This window comes from Pristiophorus japonicus, chromosome 5, assembly GCF_044704955.1.
Source record: "Pristiophorus japonicus isolate sPriJap1 chromosome 5, sPriJap1.hap1, whole genome shotgun sequence".
Classification (NCBI taxonomy): domain Eukaryota; kingdom Metazoa; phylum Chordata; class Chondrichthyes; family Pristiophoridae; genus Pristiophorus; species Pristiophorus japonicus.
In genome coordinates, this window is record NC_091981.1 from 237993983 (window position 1) to 238018145 (window position 24163).

A 24163-nucleotide genomic window follows, 5' to 3' on the forward strand; every position below is an offset into this window, starting at 1 on the left:
TATTTGAAGAATGAGGATCTTCATATATTTATTTATATAGAACCATGTCGAGTCGAAATGTCTCAAATACTTAACACAATTAATTACTTTAGAGATTAAATAATTACTATGTAAGCAAACTTATTTTACTACCTTTCAACACTTGCAACATTTCACTGAATGGAGTCAATAAATTTCAAATTCATTATTGAACTGATTTCATTCTTGCTTTGACTGAAAAAAGCATCGAACTTGTGTCATCACAAATAACAGTCATTAAAGAGCTCCCTGCTGAGGAACTGCTGGCTAGCTGTGTTACTGTAATTGCATTGAATAACTTGTATATCAGCTGAAAGTAACTAGCATGAAAACTTATTGAATGTAGTGAAAAGAAACTCTCGGACTTGTATCTCCAGTTTTCTCCAGTTTTGTTTCAACATTAAGTAATTTTAATTCTGTTTAATAGATTTGCAATGTTTGATGAGTTAGTGGCCCAGATTTTCTGAATGTAACACTGGCAGTATCCCATTAAGATGCATTGATTTCTATTCAAAGACATAAGTCAGCAACTTTACTTAATGTTGCCATCAACCCCATGAGGCCCACATGTTGGGCTCAATTTTGGCCATGACTTACTCCAATTTTTTTGGAGTAAGTTGGTTTTTCTGGCATAAGTTTAAAATATGCCACTTTCCCAAATCAACTTGCTCCAAAATAACTCAGTTCGGTACGATTTTTTTAATTGAGCTTTTTTTCAAAAGGGGGTGTTCCCAGCCACTTACGGCAGTTTTGGCCATTTATGCCACTTTGGCCAGCTAAAACTTACTCCAAATCAATTTAGGTCAGTGTATGTGGCCAGCTCTGAAAAACCTTGCGGGCAGTTAAGAAATCAGCGCAGTTTAGTACATTTAAAGCACCAAGACTTACAAAGCACTAAAAAAAGCACAAAATCAATAACAAATAAAAAATAGAAGTCCTACCTTTATGCCAGAAACAAGTTTTTTTAAAGTTCCAACCACTTGGGTTTTACTCAAAATAAACAATTTGGAATACAATATATCACAGGACTGCCATTCTCAAGGACAGTAGATATTAGCTCATCAAGACGGTTGTTCCTTTTTATTTTTTGCCTTCATCCTTTCCTGTTGTGCTTCTTGGCAAACCGCATGTTCCTCAGAAACTTGGGATCAACTCCTTTCAGGGGCTCAAATCGCCAGAAACAAGTTGCTCGTGGGCCGGTGCGGGAAACCATACGGCCAGGGATAGGGGAGGCGAACATTGGGGTGTCCCTTCGGCCAGGGATAGGAGCGACGTGCATCGAGTCCTGCTGACAGCTTGCAGGACATGCTGTGAGGGCGAGGAGCATGCGCGCAGACTCCACTGCGCATGTGGACAGCTGCCGGCAGTGTTTTCGGCGCAGGGCTGTAGCTCCGACCCCCCACTTCACCATGGATGCCGCGCCAGGACCCGGGACACTCGGCAGAAAGGCCAGGATACTCAGTAAGTTTTTTGGTGCCGCCGTTTTTGAGCACACAAAGTCGGCGCATCTCGGCTGAGTGCACCGAGAAAAGGGGTTGGGGAAAATCTAGCCCGTTGAGAGCATCTGTTTCGCGCAATATGAAAGCAGCTTTAGGAATGGCTTTTAAATTGCTTGTGTGAGAAAGAAAATGTACAAAATTGCCACCCTGAGTTGACAGGCTGTCCAATAGACTGATGGTAATCCAGCTGGACAGGAGTCACATGCAATGTTCCCACTTTTTTTTTCCTGTGTTGGTCTGTTAGATTTGCTGCTGAGCATGCGCGGTATCTCTTCCAGCAGCTGGTGAGCGGCCTGCACGGGACTTCCCGATTGGTACGCGGCTGTGCACCTTAGGGAGGGAATATTGGTGACATGTAAACCAGACCGGATTAGGGTGGCAGGTCCTCTCCCTGAAGGGTATTACTGAAGCACTTAGGTTTTCAATGACAATTTGGCATATTTGGTCATTTGCTTTCAGATTCTGGCCCACAAATTACCAGATTTATTGTATTCAGTTTCACAACTTGCCATGTTGGGATTTGAACCTCTGGTTGCAAATCTGATCACTAGGCTACCATACCCCTAGACAGGCTGGAAGTGCTAGAGGTAGTTGTGATGTATCCCAGAATGCAGAAAGAAAGTAGGGAGGAGATTGTGAGGCGCGAACAACCATTATGAGGGAGATGTTGGATGCTGGGATGGTACACGGATGCATTCTGGAAGGAAGAATGAGGAGAGGTATTACAAACTAAATGGTACCATTTTAAATGGGGTGCAGGAACAGAGACACCTGGGGGTTTACAAATGCAAATTTTTGAAGGTGCAGAACAAGTTGATAAGGCTGTTTTTAAAAAAAAAAAATATGGAATCCATGGCTTTATAAATAGAGGCATGTAGCACAAAAGCAAAACCTTTATGCTAAACCTTTAAATCACTGGTTAGGCCTCAGCAGGAGTATTGTGTCCAATTCTGGGCACCACACTTTTTAGGAAGGATGTCAAGGCCTTGGAAAGGATGCAGTGGAGATTTACTAGAAAGGTACCGAGGATGAGTGACTTCCGTTTTGTGGAGAGACTGGTGAAGCTGGCATTGTTCTCCTTCGAGCATAGACAGTTAAGTGGAGATTCAATAGAGGTATCCAAAATTATGTGGGGTTTCGAAAAAGTAAATAAGGACAAACTCTTTCCACTGCTGATTGGGTCGGTCCAGAGGACACAGCTTCAAGATAATTGGCAAAAGAACCAGAGTGGAGATGAGGATAATTTTTTCAATGTTGTTTTAATCTGGAATGCACTTCCTGAAAGGCTGGTGGAAGCAGATTCAATAACTTTCTCGGGTAATTGACGAAATATTTGAAGGGGAAAAAATAGCAGGAAAAAGCAAGGGAGTGGGACTAATTGGATAGCAGTTTTTTTTTTACTGTGCTCTATAACTAGTAGATTATAAATGGCCACTGTGGTGCCTGTAATGTCTGTAAGGTTTGTAGCTCCACACTGTGGATGTGGACGTAATGTGTACTAAAACTGCAGTGTTAATAATAAACAGAATTAGGCTGTTCCAGAGGCTTCCGAGAGAGCTGCCTGCCATGTTAGGAGCTGTGTGTGCTGTGTTCTGTGAATATATCACATTTGGCGATGAGATGGGATTTTTCAGATGATTTAAAGCTTAAATTTTGTTGGTTGGTGTGAACAGCTAGAGATTAAAATGGCAGGTGTAATGGGACATTTGGGTGAATATAGACATGACCGGGAACGTTTTAAGCATATGTGGATCGGCTAGAAATGTATTTCACTGCAAATAACATAATCGAAGTTCCAGTCAATGCAGTCCAGAAGCGGGCTGTGTTGGAACGTAAGAGAGCTATCTTCTTATTGGAGGCAGGTCCGGCATTGTATGAAACGCTGGTAAATCTGCTTGTGCCTGACGAGCCAAAGGACACAATGCTTAAAGAGATTTTAACGAAGCTGGAGCAGCACTATAACACCAAACTGTTAGAAATTGCTGAAAGCTATCGTTTCGGGATTCGGAATCAAAAGGCTGATTAAAGTATCAGTGATTACGTCGTAGCATTAAAAAAGCTATCGATGCACTGTAATTTTGGAAACTTTCAAAACCAAGCATTACAGGATCGTTTTGTTTGTGGGATGAAAAATGATGCGATCAGAAGGAAGTTATTGATGATGGATGACTTGACTTTTGAGATTGCTTGTCAGACAGCGAGGTCGATGGGCATGGCCGAACAATATTCCCGAGAATTAAATAATAATTACGGTCGTCAGTCAACTGAGGTAAATCACCTGCAGCTTCAAAGCAAAAGCCAGTGGGGGCCCAAAGTCTCAGAAACTGGAAATTCTAGCAAAGCGTCAAAGTTGTGCTATAGGTGCCTGGGACAACACATTGCTCAAAGTTGTCCATACGTGAAGGCAGAGTGTTTCTTCTGCAGAAAGACTGGGCATCTTGCGAAGGCATGCCGACTGAAGAGTAACTCAGCGTTCAAAGCGATGAGTAGAAATCCCAAGAGACTAAATAGCATGGAAGAACAACAACAGGATGAGGAGATGTTAGAGTTGCACGTCATCAAGAGCACGAGGTTAACGGACAGTGATTCGGAAAGCATCAAAATCCAAATAGCTGTTGTGGGATTCAAGATACCAATGGAAATCGACACGGGTGCAGCTGTGAGTGTAGTACCGGAGTCGCTGTATCTCGACAAATTGCATGATTTCCAACTGGAGAAATCCAAGATAGAGTTGCGAGGCTACTCGGGAGATAAAATTCCTGTGGTAGGTCGTATCACCATACTGGTGAAATATAAAGACCAATTTCAGAACTTGCCTCTAATCGTAGTGAAAGGAGACAAGCCTGCTTTACTAGGAAGAAATTGGTTGAGCTCACTGAAGCTGGATTGGAGTGAGATTTTCTGTGTGGAAGCGAGATTTTCATCAACGGATGAGGTTATCAAGAAGTATCTGAAGGTATTCTGCGAAACGGGCAGTCCGATCCAAGGCGAGTGTCAGGGTACAGAAGGACGCTAGGTCAGTTTACTACAAGCCACGTTCCGTACCATATGCACTCAAGGAGAAAGTTGAGCAAGAACTCAAAAGACTAGAGACTGAGAACATTATTTGTAAGATAGATTGATGTAATTGGGCTACACCCATTGTTATTGTACCGAAGTCTGATGGTAAGGTAAGATTGTGTGGTGATTATAAAGTAACCGTAAACCAGGTTCTAGAGATAATGTCCCCAATACATTGCCGAATATAGAAGATTTGTTCACAACACTGACAGGTGGTCAGATCTTCTCAAAACTGTATCTTACGAATGCCTACTTACAGCTTGAACTAGATGAGGAGTCCAAGTCATATTTGACGATAAATACTCATCTAGGCCTATATCAATTTAATAGGCTACTGTTTGGAGTATCTTCTGCTCCTGCCATATTCCAAGGGGTGATGAACCAGATTTTGCAAGCTATTGAAGGGGTAGTATGTTATTTGGATGACATACTAATTTCAGCACCAAATAGGCAAATTCATCATAACATTTTGAATGAGGTCCTCAAACGGCTAGAGAAGCACAGAGTACGAGTGTCTGCTCATAAATGTGAATTATTTTAAAAACTCAGTGGAGTACTTAGGGTACAGAATGGACAAAGATGGTTTACATCCAACCATGGAAAAACTGGATACAATCAGAAATGCACCCACTCCCAGGAATGTCACTGAACTTCGTTCATTCTTGGGTCTTTTGAACTATTATGGGAAGTTCCTACCAAATTTGGCTACAATATTACATCCACTGAATGAACTTTTGAAAAAACAGGCCCATTGGAAGTGATCAAAAGAATGCGATACAGCATTCAAGGAGTGTAAAAGCAAATTGGTAGCGAGCACCATGTTAGTAAACTATGACGTATCTAAGGAGATTAAGCTAGCATGTGATGCCTCTCCGTATGGAGTTGGGGCAGTGATCTCTCATGTATCGCGTAGTAGGGAGGAGAGACCAATTGCTTTTGCTTCACGCACACTCAGTGCCAGTGAGAGTAATTATGCGCAAATTGAAAGGGAAGCTTTGGCATTAATTTTTGGGGTTAAGAAGTTTCACAAATACTTGTATGGTCGAAAATTTACCATCGTTACGGACCATAAGCCCCGAACAGCAATCCTCCATCCAAAGTCCCCAATTCCAACATTAGTTGCAGCCCGAATGCAGAGATGGGCTTTGATTTTGACAGCATATACATATAATATTCAATATAGACAACACAGTAATGCTGATGCAATGTCTAGATTGTCTTCCCCATCACAACTTACACCCGATAGGGAAGAAGTGTTTTATTTTTCATACATTGACACAGCTGAAGAGACTGGTAGAGCAACCAAACGTGACCCAGTGATGTCAAAGGTGTATGATTATATTGCAAATGGATGGCCAAACCAGGTAGCAGACAAAGATACACATCCATTCTTCATTCATAGGAATGAATTATCAGTTGATAAAGATTGTATCATGTAGGGTGCAAGAGTGGTTATACCAAATAAATTCAGATCCAAATTATTAGGAGACCTCCATGATCAGCACCTGGGAATGTGCTTGAGCAAGAGTTTTGCACGCAGTTATTTATGGTGGTCAGGTATTGATAAAGATATAGAGTACATCGTGAGTCAGTGTACGACATGTCAATCGGTAAGCAAGCAACCACCATCAGTACCATTACAACCATGGAAATGGCCTTCCAGGGTGTGGTAAAGGCTACATATTGATTTTGCTGAGTTAGAAGGACAACAATTGTACATTGTGATTGATAGCCATTCGAAGTGGGTTGAGGTATTCCCAATGTCGAAAATAACAACAAGTAAAACATTGGACATTTTACGAAGATTATTTTCTTCATTTGGCCTCCCTGAAGAAATTGTTTCTGATAAATGGACCACAATTTTGTTCAGAAGAATTTGCACAATTCACGAGCAAAAATGGTGTGAAACATATCAAGGTTCCACCATACCATCCTGCTTCGAATGGCGCACTGTACAAATTGTAAAACGTGCCCTCATAAAACAAATGTTAGATCCAAATCCAAGGAAATGACAGTTGTCATTGGATCACAAATTGGCTAATTTTTTGATTACGTATCGTAATACTCCTCACACAACTACTGGTAGAACACCAGCAGAGTTGTTTCTCAAACGACAGCCACGAACCAGATTCTCATTAAAACCAAATTTGGCACAGTCCGTAGAAGAGACACAATTAAGACAGAAAGAGAATCACGATAGAGGTAGAGTAAAAGAGAGAAGTGTGAAATTAAACCAGAAGGTGAGAGTGAAGAACCATCACCATAAATGGTTAAAGTGGTTACTAGGAAGAGTGGTGAAGATATGTGGTCCTCGCATATATTTGGTAAAGATGTTTGATAATGGACAGGTTAGATTTGTTCATATTGATCATATTTTACCTACAGACATGGAAGGAGTTGAAGGTGGGAATGATTCAATTATTTCTGACTCATCAGATAATTTTGATACACCAATAGCAAATCCTAAATCCAATGTACTGGAAACAAACCCAGGAGAGAATCAGAATGAAAGTCTGAGTCCGAGTCAGGAAAACAAAGAGCCAGAAGTTAGAGTGAGTTCAAGTGAAAATCAAGGAAATTCCGTGGAGGAAAACGTTCCTCAGGATGAGCCTCGAATGAGTGTGAAATCGACACCATGTTTGGAAGGTTGTGTTCGAGAGCGAAGGTAGTCCTCTTTGAAACAGAAAACAAGTGGTAAAGTTAAATTTGTAAATATGGAAAAAAAAATGTCTATATCCTGTGTTATGTATGATCTTTGTTATAATAACTTCTTCATTTAGGAGGGAGAAGTGTAATGTCTGTAGCTCCACACTGTGGATGTGGACGTATTGTGTACTACAACTGCAGAGTTAATAATAAACAGAACCAGACTGTTCCGGAGGCTTCCGACAGAGCTGCCTGCCATATTAGGAGCTGTGTTTTGTGAATATATCACAGTGCCCATGTTCAAAAATGGGATAAAACAGACACTACCAAATACAGATACACTCGGTTTTCCTCCATTCCATGTAAAATAATGGAATCAATGCTTCTATCAGTATCTATATAATAAATATTAACCAACATGGATTCTGAATGATATCATTCTGAACAACTTTGAGGAAGTAACATCCCAAGCGGACTTGTAGAAAGCCCTATGACCGTGTATTTGACTTCCACATGCAAGGCTCTCTGTCAAACTCAAAGCTGTAGGGGTTCAAGGTAAACCCTGGGAATGGATTAAAATAACCTGTCTGACGGGTAGAAAACATTGAGGACACGTTAGAGGAGTTGTGTTGATTGGGGGCGGGGAGAGAGGGGAAGACCTGAGTGGGGTGCCCTGCGCTCGATATTGAGACCATTACTGTTTCTGACTTGCATAAATGACCTGGACACACACACTCAATGTAAATTGGTCAAATAGGGGGCACAGCCTCAAAATACGGGGGAGCCAATTTAAAACTGAATTGAGAAGGAATTTCTTCTCCCAGAGGGTTGTGAATCTGTGGAATTCTCTGCCCAAGGAAGCAGTTGAGGCTAGCTCATTGAATGTATTCAAATCACAGATAGATACATTTTTAACCAATAAGGGAATTAAGGGTTATGGGGAGCGGGCGGGTAAGTGGAGCTGAGTCCACGGCCAGATCAGTCATGATCTTTTTGAATGGCGGAGCAGGCTCGAGGGGCTAGATGGCCTACTCCTGTTCTGTTCTTATGCAAATTTTCTGATGTTACCAAACTGGTTAGAGCAGTTGAATCGGAGGAAGCAACTCAAATTAGAGTAAGTTGGACAGAAAAAGTATGTAGACAGATCAAATGGCAAATGGCCAAGTTAGAACCACAAGAGGATAAAACAAAACGCGTGCAAAAAAAAGACAGACTTGCATCCTCAGGATTTCGCAAAGTGCGGTACGCCATGAACGTTGTTGGCGTAAGCACCACCTCACCGCGAATGTTCCTTCTAAACTTTTGGGGCCATGCAGCACGGCCCATTTCAAAATTCCACACGGGCGGTTTTTCCATTTAAAAGCTGGTGAGGCAGCTGCGCTGGACCTTGAGTGGTGCGCTGCTGTGCAGCTTAAAGGAAACATTGCTCACCACCACCTCTCTTGACCCATCCCTTGGCCCTAAATTGTCAGACTGCTTGTCCAACATACAGTACTGGATGAGCAGGAATGTCCTCCCAATTAAATATTGGGAAGACCGAAGTCCTTGTTTTCGAACCTCGCCACAAAGTCCGTTCCCTAGCCACCAACTCCATCCCTCTCCCTGGCAACTGTCTGAGGCTAAACCAGACCGTTCGTAACCTTGGTGTCATATTTGACCCCTAGATGAGCTTCTAACCACATATCCGCACCATCACTAAGACGGCCTATTTTCACCACCATAACATTGCCAGAATCTGCCCCTGCCTCAGCTCATCTGCTGCTGAAACCCTCATCCATGCCTTTGTTACCTCTAGACTTGACTATTCCAACACAGCCCTGGCCCGCCTCCCATCTTCCACCCTCCGTAAACTTGTGGTCACCCAAAATCTACTGCGCGTGTCCTAACTCGCATCAAGTCCAGATCACCCATCATCCCTGTGCTCGTTGACCTACATTGGCTCCCTATTAAGCAATGCCTCGATTTAAAATTCTCATCCTTGTTTTCAAATTCCTCCATGGCCTCATTCCTCCCTATATCTCTAATCTTCTCCAGCCCTACAACTCTCTGAGATATTTGCCATGCTCCAATTCTGGCCTCTTGAGCATCTCTGGGTTCCATTGCTTTACCATTAGCAGCTGTGCTGTCAGCTACCAAGGCCCTAAGCTCTGGAATTCCCTGCCTAAATCTCTCCACCTCTCTACTTCTCATTCCTCTTTTAAGACGCTCCCTAAAACCTACCTCTTTGACCAAGCTTTTGGTCAGCTGCCCTAATATCTCTGTGGCTTGGTGTTAAAGTCTGTTTGATAACGCTCCTATGTAGCGCCTTGGAATGTTTTATTATGTTAAAGGCACTGTATAAATACTTGTGGAGGTTGGGGAGGTTGATGAAGATGATGATGATGTGCCATGAGTGTGCTGGATGATTGATTGATTGAAAGATTAAGTGGAAAGTGATAGGAGTCTTAATAGAATCAATGCTCAACATGTCCAACCAACACAGAGCAGCAATCAACTAATCGAACATAATAAAATACATTGTCAAAACAGTAGAAAATATGAGGGTTTATGATCAAATTGTACAGTGCTCTGGTGAGACCATACCTTGAGTACTGTGCCCAGTTGTGGTTGATGAGACATAAGGGAGATGTTAAAGTGCTGGAGGCGATGCAGAGAAGAGTTATGATATCTAGTGTCATGGGTCTGAGTTGTGAGGAAACACTTGAGAAACAGGCTTTTCAACTTGGTGATGATCTTATAAATAATAGAAAATGTAAATCCAGAATATTACTTTAAAATAAATTGGAAACATAAGATAAGGGGACATGGGTTCAAACTGGTAAAAGATAACTTTTTGGCTGCTATCGAAGTTCTCTGCACAGTGCGTGATCAACACTTGGAGTTGGACTGCCAGGTATAGTGGTGGGGGTGAAAAGTCTGGGTACATTTAAGAAACAATCGAATGCTGTAATGGAGGGAACTGTTATGGTACTTCTGGATAGAAAAATTAATGTGTGCCAAAGGGTATTTCTCATTTTTAATTATTGTGTGCAGTGCAGTAATGCTGACATTGTTTCATAAGCCCAACCTGCCTAAAGCAGAGGCTGTCATTGTTTATTCACAGCAATGTTGTAATTGCATTTCAAACAGGTTTTTCTTGTTGAGAGAAAGGGAGGAATTATTTTGCAATTTATGGGCAATACCATACATTTATATACAGAGTATTAGAAATTTATAGCCAGGCTGGGGAGAATAATTTGCGGGGTGGGGGGGGAGGGGGGGAGGGGCAGGAGGAAGAGAGATTCCATAAGTTTAAGATTTTCTGCGTCCTACTGTTTCCCATTACATTCAGTATATTTTGGAATAGCTATTGTGACAGGAGATCTGTCCTGCTTCATTTGATAAGAGACTTAAGTTATTAATTCTTTGTGCAAATTTATAACTTGCCAGCATTGTTGCCCCCTTCAAATGTCTGGCAAATACATTTGGGCTGATTTCTATCGTCTTGTGTCTCTGCATGTAGAAAGTGAAATTATACAACAAAGCCTGGAAGGAAGCTATAGTTGCCAAGACCACCCAAGTGATAGAAACTTTGGCCAAGAAATTGAATGGTGCCGCACCTGTGTTTCGGGCACTAAACGGGTGTCCAAGCCTCAAATATGGCGGGCAGGAATCACGCGCTCATTACAAGCCGGATGTGCATCGCCCGCCATATTGAATCGTGTTTCTCCGATGGCATCAGAGGCGCACGGGAGAAGTATTGAAAATGCTGAATACCTTATTGAAATGAGTGTTCCGCGCGTAGAACCTTTTTCAATTTTGTCAAGGCTCCAACACTTGACTCGCTGTGTGCGGAACTCGCCCAGCAACATGTGGGGTTAACTGGCAGGAGCGACCTGTCACTTGTGCTCTTTCATGGGATCATGCAGAACTTGCAGGTTAGCTGTTGGTTTGTCATTTCAGGCTGTTGGTTAACTTCTGGGTGTTTTTTTGGTGTGTTTTATCATTCTGGAAAGTTCAGTCTGTTTGCGCAGAACAAGATGTTGCTGGTCTTGCACTGTTGTTGGCTGACTCATAAATACTTTTGGCTGCAGTCGTGGGTGGTCTCATGGAGCTGCCTTCGGGCTGGAGGGCAAGGAGGAGCAGCCAGGAAGAGAGCAGGAGCAGCTGCCAATAAGAGGGAGGAGGGGAGGGGTAACTGCACAGGAGGCCAAACCCACAGCGGGTTATTCGGGGAGCACTTCTACATTAACTTCACTGAGGAGCAATGTCTAAGGTACCTTCGCTTCACCAAGGAGGCTGTCACTAAGCTATGTCGCCTGCTGCAGCTACAACTTGAGCTTTGAAGCAGGGCATGGACAGCACTGCCTGTGGCTGTCAAGGTCACCGTGGCCCTTCAGTTTTTATGCCGCAGGCTGCAGTAGATGTAGACTGCAGTATCTTGGCATGGGGCGGAGCAGTCTGGCCCAGCTGGCTGTGTGGCACTAACAAGGTGGAGTGGGTGGTGGGGGGAAGACCACACATACCTCCCCCATGGAGCGCTGGGGTTCATTTCTCGAAGAATATAATTGAAAAGCAGAGAAGTGTTAAACTTGCATACAACCTTGGTTAGACCACACTAATAGTACTGTGCACAGTTTTGGTCTTTATATTACAAAAGGATATAGAGGCACTGGAGAAGGTGCTAAAACATTTACAAGGATGATACCAGAACTGACAGGTTATACCTATCAAGAAAGATTGAACAGACTGGGGCTCTTTTGGAAAGCTGAGGGGTAATCTAATAGAGGTCTTTAAAATTATGAAGGGGTTTGATGGGGTAAACGTATTGAAAATGTTTCCGCTTGTGAGAGAGTCCAAAACTAGGAGTCATAAATATGATAGTCACTGATAAATCCAATAAGGAATTCAGGAGAAACTTCTTTACCCAGAGAGTGGTTAGGGTGTGGAACTCGTTACTGCATGGAGTAGTTGAAGTGAATAGTATAGATGCACTTAAGGGGAAGCTAGATGAGGGAGAAAGGAATAGAAGTTTATGCTGATAGGGTTAGGTGAAGTACAGTGGCAGGAGGCTTGAATGGAGCATTAACACCGGCACAGACCATTTGGGTCAAATGGCCTATTTCTGTACTTCAGATTCTGTGCTATTCATTCCCTACCCAAGAGGGTTACCCAGCAGTCTGCATCCATACCTTCGTCAGTTACTTTTGAATAGTTGCTACATAGTGGTAAAGATCAGGGATCTGTTGCTAAAATGTAATCAAAGAGCAGGTAACACAAACTGTTGAAATACATGGAACTCTTTATTCTTGTTAGCAGGCAGTCAGTCTACTGCTCTGTATCTTATTAGGTCCTCCATTTCAATCTCTATACGATTAGTGAGGAAAGAACAGTGGCTGTTTGATTAATCTGGCGATCAGGGATTCACCCGCCTCCATGATGAGATCAGAAGGAATACTACAGAGTCAGCACATGCTGCTGAAACAATAGAGCATCAGAAATGCAGTGGTGTGTTGTAGCTCTGTCTCTCCCAACCAGTGTGATGTTGAACAATGTGGAACTGCCTCTGGCGCAACAAATGCCATCAAAGATAGCTGAGTGATTGAGACTGTGAAAATCAGCTTTTTTATTTAAATTAAATAAAGTTGTAACCTTTAGCAAGGTTAAGTTGTGCATAATATTTTTAAAATCTTTTGGTAATCTTGCTTCAGGACAAAAAGGTGTTGTGGTAATTTGACCAATTTCACTACTCATCATCATCATCATAGGCAGTACCTCGAAATCGAGGAAGACTTGCTTCCACTTCAAGGGTGGAAGATGCCTGTGCGTGAGTTCTTTTAACGTGGGGTGGCCATTGCACACCGGCAGAGCGAGGTCTTGGTCCAGTGGCAAGGGGTCCAAGACGAGTGGAGATCAGGCACTGCTATATGAGCCTAGTTGCCTACGGCGGGGTGCGAGCCGTAAGCTCGGCGCTGAAAAGGTTGCAATACTGAGGATGGGGTTGATGCACATTGTTGGGACAGAATAGGGGGAGCTTCACTCTGCATCTAACTATGGAATGCTTGACTTTAGTGTGCATGATGTTGATACTAAGCCCGTAAATATTTCCATTCCACAGCACTTGCGTCTCTTGACTTCTTGAGCATCATTACAAAAGGAGGTAAGAATCAGGAAGGCGGGCATCATTGCAGCACTGATCACTGCAAGATAATGCACATTTGTCACGAAAATAACACATCACGTGATAATACAGCTATCAAACCAGTTTAGATGACAGACTAGTTCAACAACAAAAACAGTTGGCTCTAGAATTTGTTTCGTAAAATATTTCCTTCTGCCTCGCTTTCAAAATTCTCATCCTTGTTTTCAAATCCCTCCATGGCCTCGCCCCTCCCTATCTCCGTAATCTTCTCCAGCCCCACAACCCTCTCCCACCCCCTCCCGAGATATCTGTGCTCCTCTAATTCTTCCCTCTTGAGCATACCTGATTATTATTGCTCAACCATTGGTGGCCATGCCTTCTGTTGCCTCGGCCCTAAGCTCTGGAATTCCTTGCCTAAACCTCTCCGCCTCTTTACTTCTTTCCTCCTTTAAGACACTCCTTAAAACCTACCTCTTTAACCAAGCCCTAATATCTCCTTATGTGGCTTCGTGTCAAACTTTCATTTTATAATACTCCTGAGCAGTGCCTTGGGATGTTTTACTATGTTAAAAGCACTATATAAATACGTTTTGTGATGATTTTTAAGAATGTACCTTAACCACACTTGCATTTATAAACCGGCAACCTCCAGCTGTCATATCTTTGAAGTGTACATATAATTTTAGATAACCAAGCACAGTCCTGTTGTCGTGTCATATCCGCATGCTAATTGGAAAGGTATCAAAAGCAGGATTCTTGGTAGACGATTTTTTTCTTCCTCTCCTTCCGGCACAGGGACATTAAAGCCAGTTGTTGAACACCTTCAGCAAAGCCTAGCTGAGAAAATTAAATGAGATATGGAACTTGAGACCTTTTTAGTTTGTGTAGTTCAATATTTCAAGCTCCATGGCTTGACCATCAGGGAGCATAATGTATTTGCATTTAATGTTTTACACTTGTAACGTTTACAGTGTTGGAATTGCATACTTAAAATTAACATGGTTGTGTCTTTATGCATTATTTATTCCATGCTTTTATTTACAGGTGTACTGTATCTGCAGTATGGAGATGAAGTGACACAGTTTGCAATGCCAAATGAAATCACAACCATGGATACAGTTCATGCACTCTTTGTACGTGCCTTCCCTAAGCAACTCTCAATGAAAATGTTGGAATCTCAAAATGTAGCTGTATATATTAAGGACGAGGCCAGGAATCTATACTATGAACTAACTGATTTAAGGTAAGCAAATGGTGGTAATGTTTTATTTGTCTGCAGAGATTACAACCCATACTCATCCAAATACAAAGAAATTCATTTCAGACCATGAAAGATGCCTTCTGAGCTTAAAAGAAAAAAAAAATCATTGTGTCATTGGAATTGAATGATGTTAAATGTCATTGTTGAAGTTTGTGTGTGCTTATGTAAAATCCATTCAAATCATTTTGGTGCATGGGCAGTACGTTTACTCTCAGAAACTGTTAAGGTTTACATTCAGGGACTTGAGTTGAATTTTACCCTGAGTTGCAGTAACATAACTGAACAAGTAATGTTAAAGTCCATCTGTATTTAATTGTGACAAAGTATCCTCCCGCTGCGCTAAGCTGTAATATGCCTTTGCTTCATGTTAAAGCATTTGGTGAAGTGATCATCCTTTGCAGCTTCTGTAGTTTGAAGTAACACAAATAGAACTGACTGACAGTGGCAGAGTCTGATTGGGGGTTCTGGTCTTTGTTATGCCTTAAGGTAGTGGGTCAGACTTTGAATCTATTTCACCGTGACTCTCGGTTGGTGACGGCAGTGGAACAATTTGGTAATTGTCAACATCACCAATATAAATGACTCAACCTTTGGAATTCCTGCAGCATCACAGGTCCATATTTTTAGGGGCCAGTAGTAAGCTGTTGGATTAAGATGCATTGTCTACTAGACCTCGACGCACAGCAGTATTTGTGCATCTGTGTGATTGTGCCATCTTTCGTCATGATTCAGGCACATGAACTATCTGCATGTTCTTCCCAGAGCTGGCTATTTATAATCCGACAGAAATGAAACGTTATCCATGCAGAAATGGTGACTTTTAACACAGCCTGCTCAATTTTTACTTACCGAAATATCATCTAACTCTGGGGCAGTGAACCCCAGGACATAATAACATCCACACCACTCAAGTACAAATAACCAAATCTCTTTCTGTCTTCTCCACCCTGACGACTTCTCTCCCCACCCTCCACACTATTTGCACTTGCCCAGCCAAGAGGGTTATGGAAATCTCCGGTGCCCATTTTGAGGACAGCTCTCCCAGAATGCAAAGGTGAAGATAAAAATTTTCATTTTAGGCAGAACTGAAGCCCATTTTTCTCGTCAACTTTTTACGTGTCCCTCTCCTCAATTCCATCAACCCCCCCGACCTCAGGCCAAATCGGGCGTTGTGGAACCTGGACATGCTGCTGGATCACAAACTGAGATTTCTTCCTCCTGTTTATTTCATCACCAGAACTGCCATGCTCCACTATTTGCAAAATTATCCACATCTGCCCCTATTTCTTCAGCATGCCACTAGGATTCTAATCCATGCCTTTATTACCTTGAGGTTGAATTCTGCGATACTTTCCTAGCCAGCCTCCTGATTTCATAATCTGGACCTCACTTAGAATGCTGCCGCCTGTGTCCTTACAGCTTAAGGCTCCGCATTTCCATTACCCTCTTCCTGCCGGGCTTTACTAGCTCCCCGAACCCGACCATTCAATGTCAAAACCCTCATCATCGCCTTCTGGTTCTGTGCTGGGGCCCCAGCTGTTTACACTGTACATTAATGATTTCGACGAGGGGATTAAATGTAGTATCTCCAAATTTGCGGATGACACTAAGTTGGGTGGCAGTGTGAGCTGCGAGGAGGATGCTATGAGGCTGCAGAGCGACTTGGATAGGTTAGGTGAGTGGGCAAATGCATGGCAGATGAAGTATAATGTGGATAAATGTGAGGTTATCCACTTTGGTGGTAAAAACAGAGAGACAGACTATTATCTGAATGGTGACAGATTAGGAAAAGGGGAGGTGCAACGAGACCTGGGTGTCATGGTACATCAGTCATTGAAGGTTGGCATGCAGGTACAGCAGGCGGTTAAGAAAGCAAATGGCATGTTGGCCTTCATAGCGAGGGGATTTGAGTACAGGAGCAGGGAGGTGTTGCTGCAATTGTACAGGGCCTTGGTGAGGCCACACCTGGAATATTGTGTACAGTTTTGGTCTCCTAACCTGAGGAAGGACATTCTTACTATTGAGGGAGTGCAGCGAAGGTTCACCAGACTGATTCCCGGGATGGCGGGACTGACCTATCAAGAAAGACTGGATCAACTGGGCTTGTATTCACTGGAGTTCAGAAGAATGAGAGGGGACCTCATAGAAACGTTTAAAATTCTGACGGGGTTAGACAGGTTAGATGCAGGAAGAATGTTCCCAATGTTGGGGAAGTCCAGAACCAGGGGACACAGTCCAAGGATAAGGGGGAAGCCATTTAGGACTGAGATGAGGAGGAATTTCTTCACCCAGAGAATGGTGAACCTGTGGAATTCTCTACCACAGAAAGTTGTTGAGGCCAATTCACTAAATATATTCAAAAAGGAGTTAGATGAAGTCCTTACTACTAGGGGAATCAAGGGGTATGGTGAGAAAGCAGGAATGGGGTACTGAAGTTGCATGTTCAGCCATGAACTCATTGAATGGCGGTGCAGGCTAGAAGGGCCGAATGGCCTACTCCTGCACATATTTTCTGTGTTTCTATGTTTCACGACTTGCCCACCCCACCCCCTGCTCAGGGGCGGATTAACCATGGGGAAGATGGGGCTGCAGCCCCAGGCCCACCAAATAAATGTAGGAAAAAAATATAAGGCCTTCCAAATAGGCTGAATAGAATAGACAATAAGAGAGGGAAAATAAGACCGAGGAAAATAAATTCACTTGTTTATACCCATATACAGAAGTACCAGTATACACTAATGTACCTATATGCAGAACAGAGTATCTACTAGCCTGTTTTATTTCACATGTTATTGAGAAATTTGCATATATATATATATAGGAATCTAATATTGCAATGTTACCAGAACCAGAATATATACCTACATGATACAGAATATATGCTTTCATTGTTGAATATACTGGCCTATATTTTCATACTCAGAATCAGAATCATATACGTAATGTAATGAACATGAACAACCATAACTATATGCCCATTTGGAACAGTTTGCCTCAGGCCCTTAATCCGGCCCTGCCCCCACTCAATGACCACCTTTATCCCTATGACTCCAATCACAATTTTGCTTGACCACCAGTATCTGCGCTTTCCTTAGAAACTCCTTCGAAAAGCTTGCAAAGATGTTCTCTTTTACCCACTTGCCCCTCAACCCCATTCTATTTTTTCATCTACATTATTCACTGATCTGTAAAACATTTTAGGAACATCTTTCCAGTGTGAGGAGCAGTATGTAAAGGCAAATGTTGCTGTAAAAGTGCCTTGTGTTGTAAACGGGCTCTCTGGCCTTCAGCGGCTGAGCCACTACATGTATTTGGCTAAAGGAGTTTAAGACCGAAGCCCTATATAAATGGGAGCTTTCTACTGATTAATGCACATGCACTATTGTGAACTCCAGAGTAAAGCCCCATGTAAACAAACGGAAGTCAGTAACTCGAGATTCACCCTAGAGTGTACATACTTTGCACTCTCAGCCTTCTTATATTCATCTGATTCAACAGTTTGTTTTAAGTAGAAACCCTTTCAAACATCACTTCCAGATGGCCCTGGAATCTGGGCAAACAGCAGGAATTCCAGCTGAAGTATTGGGTCTTCAGTGCAGCACAGACTCGGTCAGAGCAGTTGTGCATATGGTTTGTGCTCTTAATAACGGACCATTTATATTGGTGTTAATGTTACATTCACAGCAGGTAATAAATATTTCTTCACCTGCAGGAAACCATTTTGTGAACATTTACTTAATTTTTTTAAGCAGAGGTATTCATAAGATAGCAGTGGTGAAATGAATAGAAAAATACATCGGATTTCACTGTTTGGTAGTGTGCTTGGGATGTGAACCGCATTGCATGTTGCATGTTTTGAGTGCACTTTTCTTGTTAATGTTCAGGTGTGTCTAGATAACAAAGACACCCACCCACGTCAGCTATTTCCAAGCGCTTCTTCAGTGACTTCCGGGGCACCTGACTGAGACTGTGCTGCCATCTATTGTCTCCTACTAATCCTATTAAAAAGTTGTACTGTAGCGAGGAAGGACTGACAGCATCACAAAGATTTGAATTTTTATGCTCCCTGATTACTCAGTTTGCAAATATACTCAGTGAGTTACTGAACTCACAGATCAAGGAGGTTCCCTGTGTAGTACCTATCTTTTGTGCTCTTTGCTTATCTGAACTGGGCTGCAGTAAAGTTGCTACATTTGGCCGCAGTACATCTGGACTATAGGGAGGAAAAACAAGGCAAGGTTTCCATCCAGGAGCGCTTTCCAGTCATTGCTGCTGGAAAGTATATACATGTGTACTCTGGGTGAGGACAGGATTAGAGTCTGATGTTATGTCCTCCATAACCAAATGTCTGTCAGCTGACTTTGCTATTTGAACACACATGAAGAATAAGGGGTGAGGTATAAGTGGGTTTGGTCGGTACCAGAAAGATTGTAGCTGGCATCTTTAGGAAAGAGGGAAATTTTAAACTATGTAATTTACAATGTATTGTGTAAGCTACCTATTTGGAAAATATTGCATTTTTGTTGGAGTTAGAATTGTAGGTTAAAATGAACATTGACATTTCTGTAAACCGGCAGGTTTGCAAGAAAGTACCGGGAGTGGTTTTTTTTTTAACAATTCTCTGAATATAATCACACTGACTTCATGCCATTACAGAAAGAAATGGTACTGAATTGCTTCTGAACTTTGCAGAAAAGGGTCCAGAATTGATCATTTTAATAATGCACTTCACTTAATCTAATAAATACGCACTCAAGTGTTGACAAGGGAAAGTAATATATTTTACAAGTGCACCCACGGCTGTAGAAATGTTTCAATCATATTCTGTTCTGATTATATTGATTACTACATGAATAAGTAGGGTGCAGTACAAAAGTATTGGTTACTCTTCTGTTTTGAATTGATAAAACCCAGAATTAAGTGGCACTGCAATACACAGTAGCAGTGCAAGACCTGAAGTTCCCATGTGCAAAGTTGTTGATCAAATAAGATGAATTTAGACCGACCATAGCTCTTGAAACCTCCTCACAACCCTCTTCCACTTTGTAAGGAAGGAGGGAAAATTAGTTGTAGCCCCAAGCTATTCCTGTGTACTTAGTAGTGAGCTCAGGAAGTGAGATAATGAGCAATGGAAGAGCTCTGACAGTATGTTCCTACTTAGAGAGATGCAGAGAGAAACCTTAACTGTGGGGAGAAAATAAACTGCATCCATTTAGCTTCACTCTCGCGCTCTCTCGCCCTTCCTCGACTCCTCTCTTCCCCCTCCACCCCTTCGTGGACTCACTACTTCTCTTCTAGCCCTCCACCAGTCATAACAACTCTTCAGCTGCTCAATTGCTCCCTCACCTCTGCCGTTGCCATCACTCACCACTGCTCACCTCTGCTATTCCCCCAGTGCTGTCATCATCTTCACTTCTGAAATCACGGGGCTCCCAATTCAAGCACGCCTAGCTGGCACTGACCTAGTTATTCGTCACCAGAATTTGTTCAACCACAGCAGGCGTTACTCTGTCTTGCTTTCCTTGGTCAATTAACTTATCCACAGCAGGATATAAATCACTGCATTCCACTGTATTTGTTTATCTGTATCCGTCCTTGTTGCCTTCAATCCTGTTCTTAAATAGATGTTTATACTGCTCTTTGAAAGAAAGTAATTGACATAGCATTGCCGAGTCTTGCTGTAAGCCCACTCCATAAATACATGACTCTATATATTGTGAGGGGGAGTTATTATCTCGTGCTTCATTTGAGGCATGCTAATCTCTTGCTCATCCTCTGATCGCAGCGAAATTAAAAAATCAGCTGACATCTACATTATCCATGTCTGTCGGAAGTCCTGAATTATGTTGCCTCTGAATTTTCTGCTCAGGTTATGTCAATCTTTGCCACAGATTTGTGTCATAAAATTATTCTTATCCCTCTCAGTCCTTTGCAGTGCATTGATGACTTTTGAACGCAAGTGAAAATTAATGCAGGGAATTATTCAGTGTCTTCAAGATATATCAAAATGTTTGATTATTCTTGTTCACAAGGTCTTCACGGAAGAGCCAGGTTATTCAGTCCATCTAAGTTCATCTATCTGGAAAGATCCTGAAGTCCCCGCTAACGGAGTGCCCAATTGCAACTGAAATAACTCTCAGGGTTTTGCCTTCACTAATTTACTTGGATGTCTGTTGCATATATTGGAGTCATGCTGAGTAAAGAAGAATTTGCTGACATCCAAGCTAAATTTACCTTTCACTAGTTTGAATGTCTGTTCCCTTATCTTATACTCACAATTTAATTAGTTTCACCAGCTGTGGCTCAGTGGTTAGCACTCTCGCCTCTGAGTCAGAAGGTTATGGGTTCAAGTCCCATAAAAAAAAAATCTAGGCTGACACTCCAGTGCAGTGCTGAGGGAGCGCTGCACTGTTGGAGGTGCTGTCTTTTGGATGAGACATTAAACCGAGGTGCTGTCGACTCTCTCAAGTGGACTTAAAAGATCCCATGGCACTATTCCCAAGCCCTGGCCAATATTTATCCCTCAATCAATGTAACAAAAACACAGATTTATCTGGTCATTATCACGTTGCTGTTTGTGGGAGCTTGCTGTGAGCAAATTAGCCTCCGTGTTTCCTACATTACAACAGTGACTACATTTCAAAAGTACTCATTGGCTGTATAGCGCTTTGAGACGTCCCGTGGTCGTGAAAGGTGCTATGTAAATGCAAACTTTTTTTTTGATTCCCTAATCTCGTACCTCCTTGCGAGGCTCAAAAGCCCAAGTTTTGCCAATCTTTCTTCATTATCCAGACCGTTGATACCAGGGATCAACCTTGTGACTCTTCCCTGCACTGCCTCCAACGCTTGAATGTTCTCTTTGTGTCTCAGGAACCAGAACAGGGCACAGTATGCAGGGGGCAGTCTGACCAGGGCTCTGTACAGTTTGATCACTATCTCCTCTGAAGCATTCTACTACTTTGGCTATGTAGTTCAACATTCTTTTGACTTTGTTGATTGCTTCTCTGCATTGGTGAGACATATTTAGCATTTATTCCAAGTGAAATGATGGGTGCCCTGTATGAAGTTGAACAGCATGTTAAGATTGTAATGGGCAGGGTATGTGTGCCAAGTGGTTAAACACTGTACTGTCAAATTGATGGAATGGGCACCAGGTGGATAAAGGTCAAAGTTGAGATGGTGGGGCAGGAGAATATGAATGGAGGGTGGCAATTGGGTATGGTAGCATTGTGGTTATGTTACGGGACTAGTAATCTCAATGTCTGGACACCAGAGACACAAGGTCAAACCACAGCAGTTGGGAAATTGAAATTCAGTTAATTAAATAAAGCTGGAATTAAAAAGCTATTTCAATAATGGTGACCATGAAAACAACGGTCACCCTTCTGGGTCACGAATGTACTTTTAGGGAAGGAAATCTGCCGTCCTTACCTGATCTGGCCTATATGTGACTCCAGACCCACAGCAATGTGGTTGACTCTTAACTGCCCTCTGAAATAACCTATCAAGCCACTCGGTTGTAACAATAATAAGTATAAAACCGGGTGGACAACCCGGCATCGACCTCGGCACTGGCTTCAGACACGACAGTGGCACACCCGGCCCAGTCGACCCTGCAAAGTCCTCCTCGCTAACATCTGGGGACTAGTGCCAAAATTCGGAGAGCTGTCCCACAGACTATTCAAGCAACAACCTTACATAGTCATACACTCAATCATACCTTTCAGCCAATGTTCCAGACTCCTCCATCACCATCCCTGGGTATGTCCAGTCCCACCGGCAGGATGAATCCAGCAGAGGTGGCGGAACAGTGGTATACAGTCGGGAGGGAGTGGCCCTAGGAGTCCTCAACATTGACTCTTGACCCCATGAAGCCTCATGGCTTTAGGTCAAGCATGGGCAAGGAAACCTCTGCTGATTATCACCTACCGCCTTCACTCAGCTGATGAATTAGCACTATGGGAGTGCCTTCCCCACAAGGACTGCAGCAGTTCAAGAAGGCAGCTCACCACCACCTTCTCGAGGGCAATTAGGGATGGGCAATAAATGCGGGTCTTGCCAGCGACCCTCACATTCCAGAACGAATTTTTTAAAAAAACTCCTCCATGTTGAACACAACTTGGAAGAGGCACAGTGTGTGGAAAGGGCACAGAATGTACTCCGGGTGGGGAACTTCAATGTCATCACCAAGAGTTGCTCAGTAGCACCATTACTGACCAAACTGGCCGAGTCCTGAAGGACATAGCTGCCAGGCTGGGCCTCCGGCAGGGGGTAAGAACACCAACACGAGGGAAAATCCTGCTTGACCTCATTCTCACCAAGCTACCTGTCGTAGATGCATCTGTCCATGATTGCAAAAGATCAGCAAAGTGATAGAAGGTATCATCGACTGTGCTATCAAGCGGCACTTGCTCAGCAATAAACTGCTCACTGATGCTCAGTTCGGGTACCACCAGGACCACTCGGCTCCAGACCTCAAATCAGCCTTGGTCCTAACATGGGGACAAAAGAGCTGAATTCCAGAGGTGAGGTGAGAGTGACTGCCCTTGACATCAAGGCAGCATTTGACCAAATGTGGCATCAAGGAGTCCTAGTAAAATTGAACTCCATGGGAATCGGGAAAAACTCTCCACTGGCTGGAATCATACCGAGCACAAATGGAGATGGCTGTTGGAGGCCAATCGTCGCTGCAGGAGTACCTGCAGTGTCTTTGCTGCAACCATCTTCAGCTGCTTCATGCTTCATCAATGATCTTACCTCATCAAGAAGTGGTGATATTTGTTGATGATTGCACAGTGTTCAGTTCCATTCGCAGCTCCTCAGATAATGAAGCAGTCCATGCCCACATGCAGCAAGACCCAGGCAACATTCAGGCTTGGGCTGATAAGTGACAAGTAACATTCGCGCCTCACAAGTGCCAGGCAATGACTATCTCCAACAAACGGGAGTCTAACCACTGCCCCGTGACTTCAACGGCATTATCATCACCAAATAACCCGCCATCAACATCCTGGGGGTCACCATTGACCAGAACCTTAACTGGAGCAGCCACATAAATACTGCGGCTACAAGAGCAGGTCAGAGGCTGGGTATTCTGCAGTGAGTGTCTCACCTTCTGACTCCCCAAAGCCTTTGCACCATCTACAAGGCACAAGTGGGGAGTGTGATGAAATACTCATCACTTGCCTGAATGAGTGCAGCTCCAACAACACTCAAGAAGCTCGACACCATCCAGGACAAATCAGCCCACTTGATTGGCACCCCATACTCCAGCATTCACAATTTAAAAGTTCTTTTGAAATTTTGAAAGTGAAGTAAAGTCCTAAATGTTTCTACATTACATTACCTATGTGAAAAATGTATATGGATTTCGAAGAAAAATAGTTGAATAAATTTTAACATCCCTCGTCTTAAGTGCCATCACTTCATTGGGCATGAAGACTTTCCTCTTCATGCACCAATTTACTTTTCTAAGAAATAATGTGTTGCCTTAGTAACTTAGAGTAAAACTTATTACAATCGCACTGAGCGGTGACTGCCTCTCATGCTTTGATCTAG

General features: G+C 42.9%; 1 protein-coding gene across 13 annotated transcripts in view; it reads left to right on the forward strand.

Annotated features, from left to right (window-relative positions):
* The window catches only part of LOC139264638 (sickle tail protein), an 801407-nt gene that overhangs the window by 578499 nt on the left and 198745 nt on the right, over nt 1-24163 (forward strand). For 8 of the 13 annotated variants that reach the window (XM_070881417.1, XM_070881420.1, XM_070881418.1 and 5 more), the window contains 2 exons: nt 13321-13362; nt 14389-14587. In XM_070881417.1, coding sequence (XP_070737518.1) covers nt 13321-13362; nt 14389-14587 — 241 coding nt within the window. Of the gene's footprint in view, nt 1-13320; nt 13363-14150; nt 14277-14388; nt 14588-24163 lie in introns of those variants that run through there. The other 5 variants (XM_070881421.1, XM_070881424.1, XM_070881432.1 and 2 more) reach the window with 2 other exon arrangements.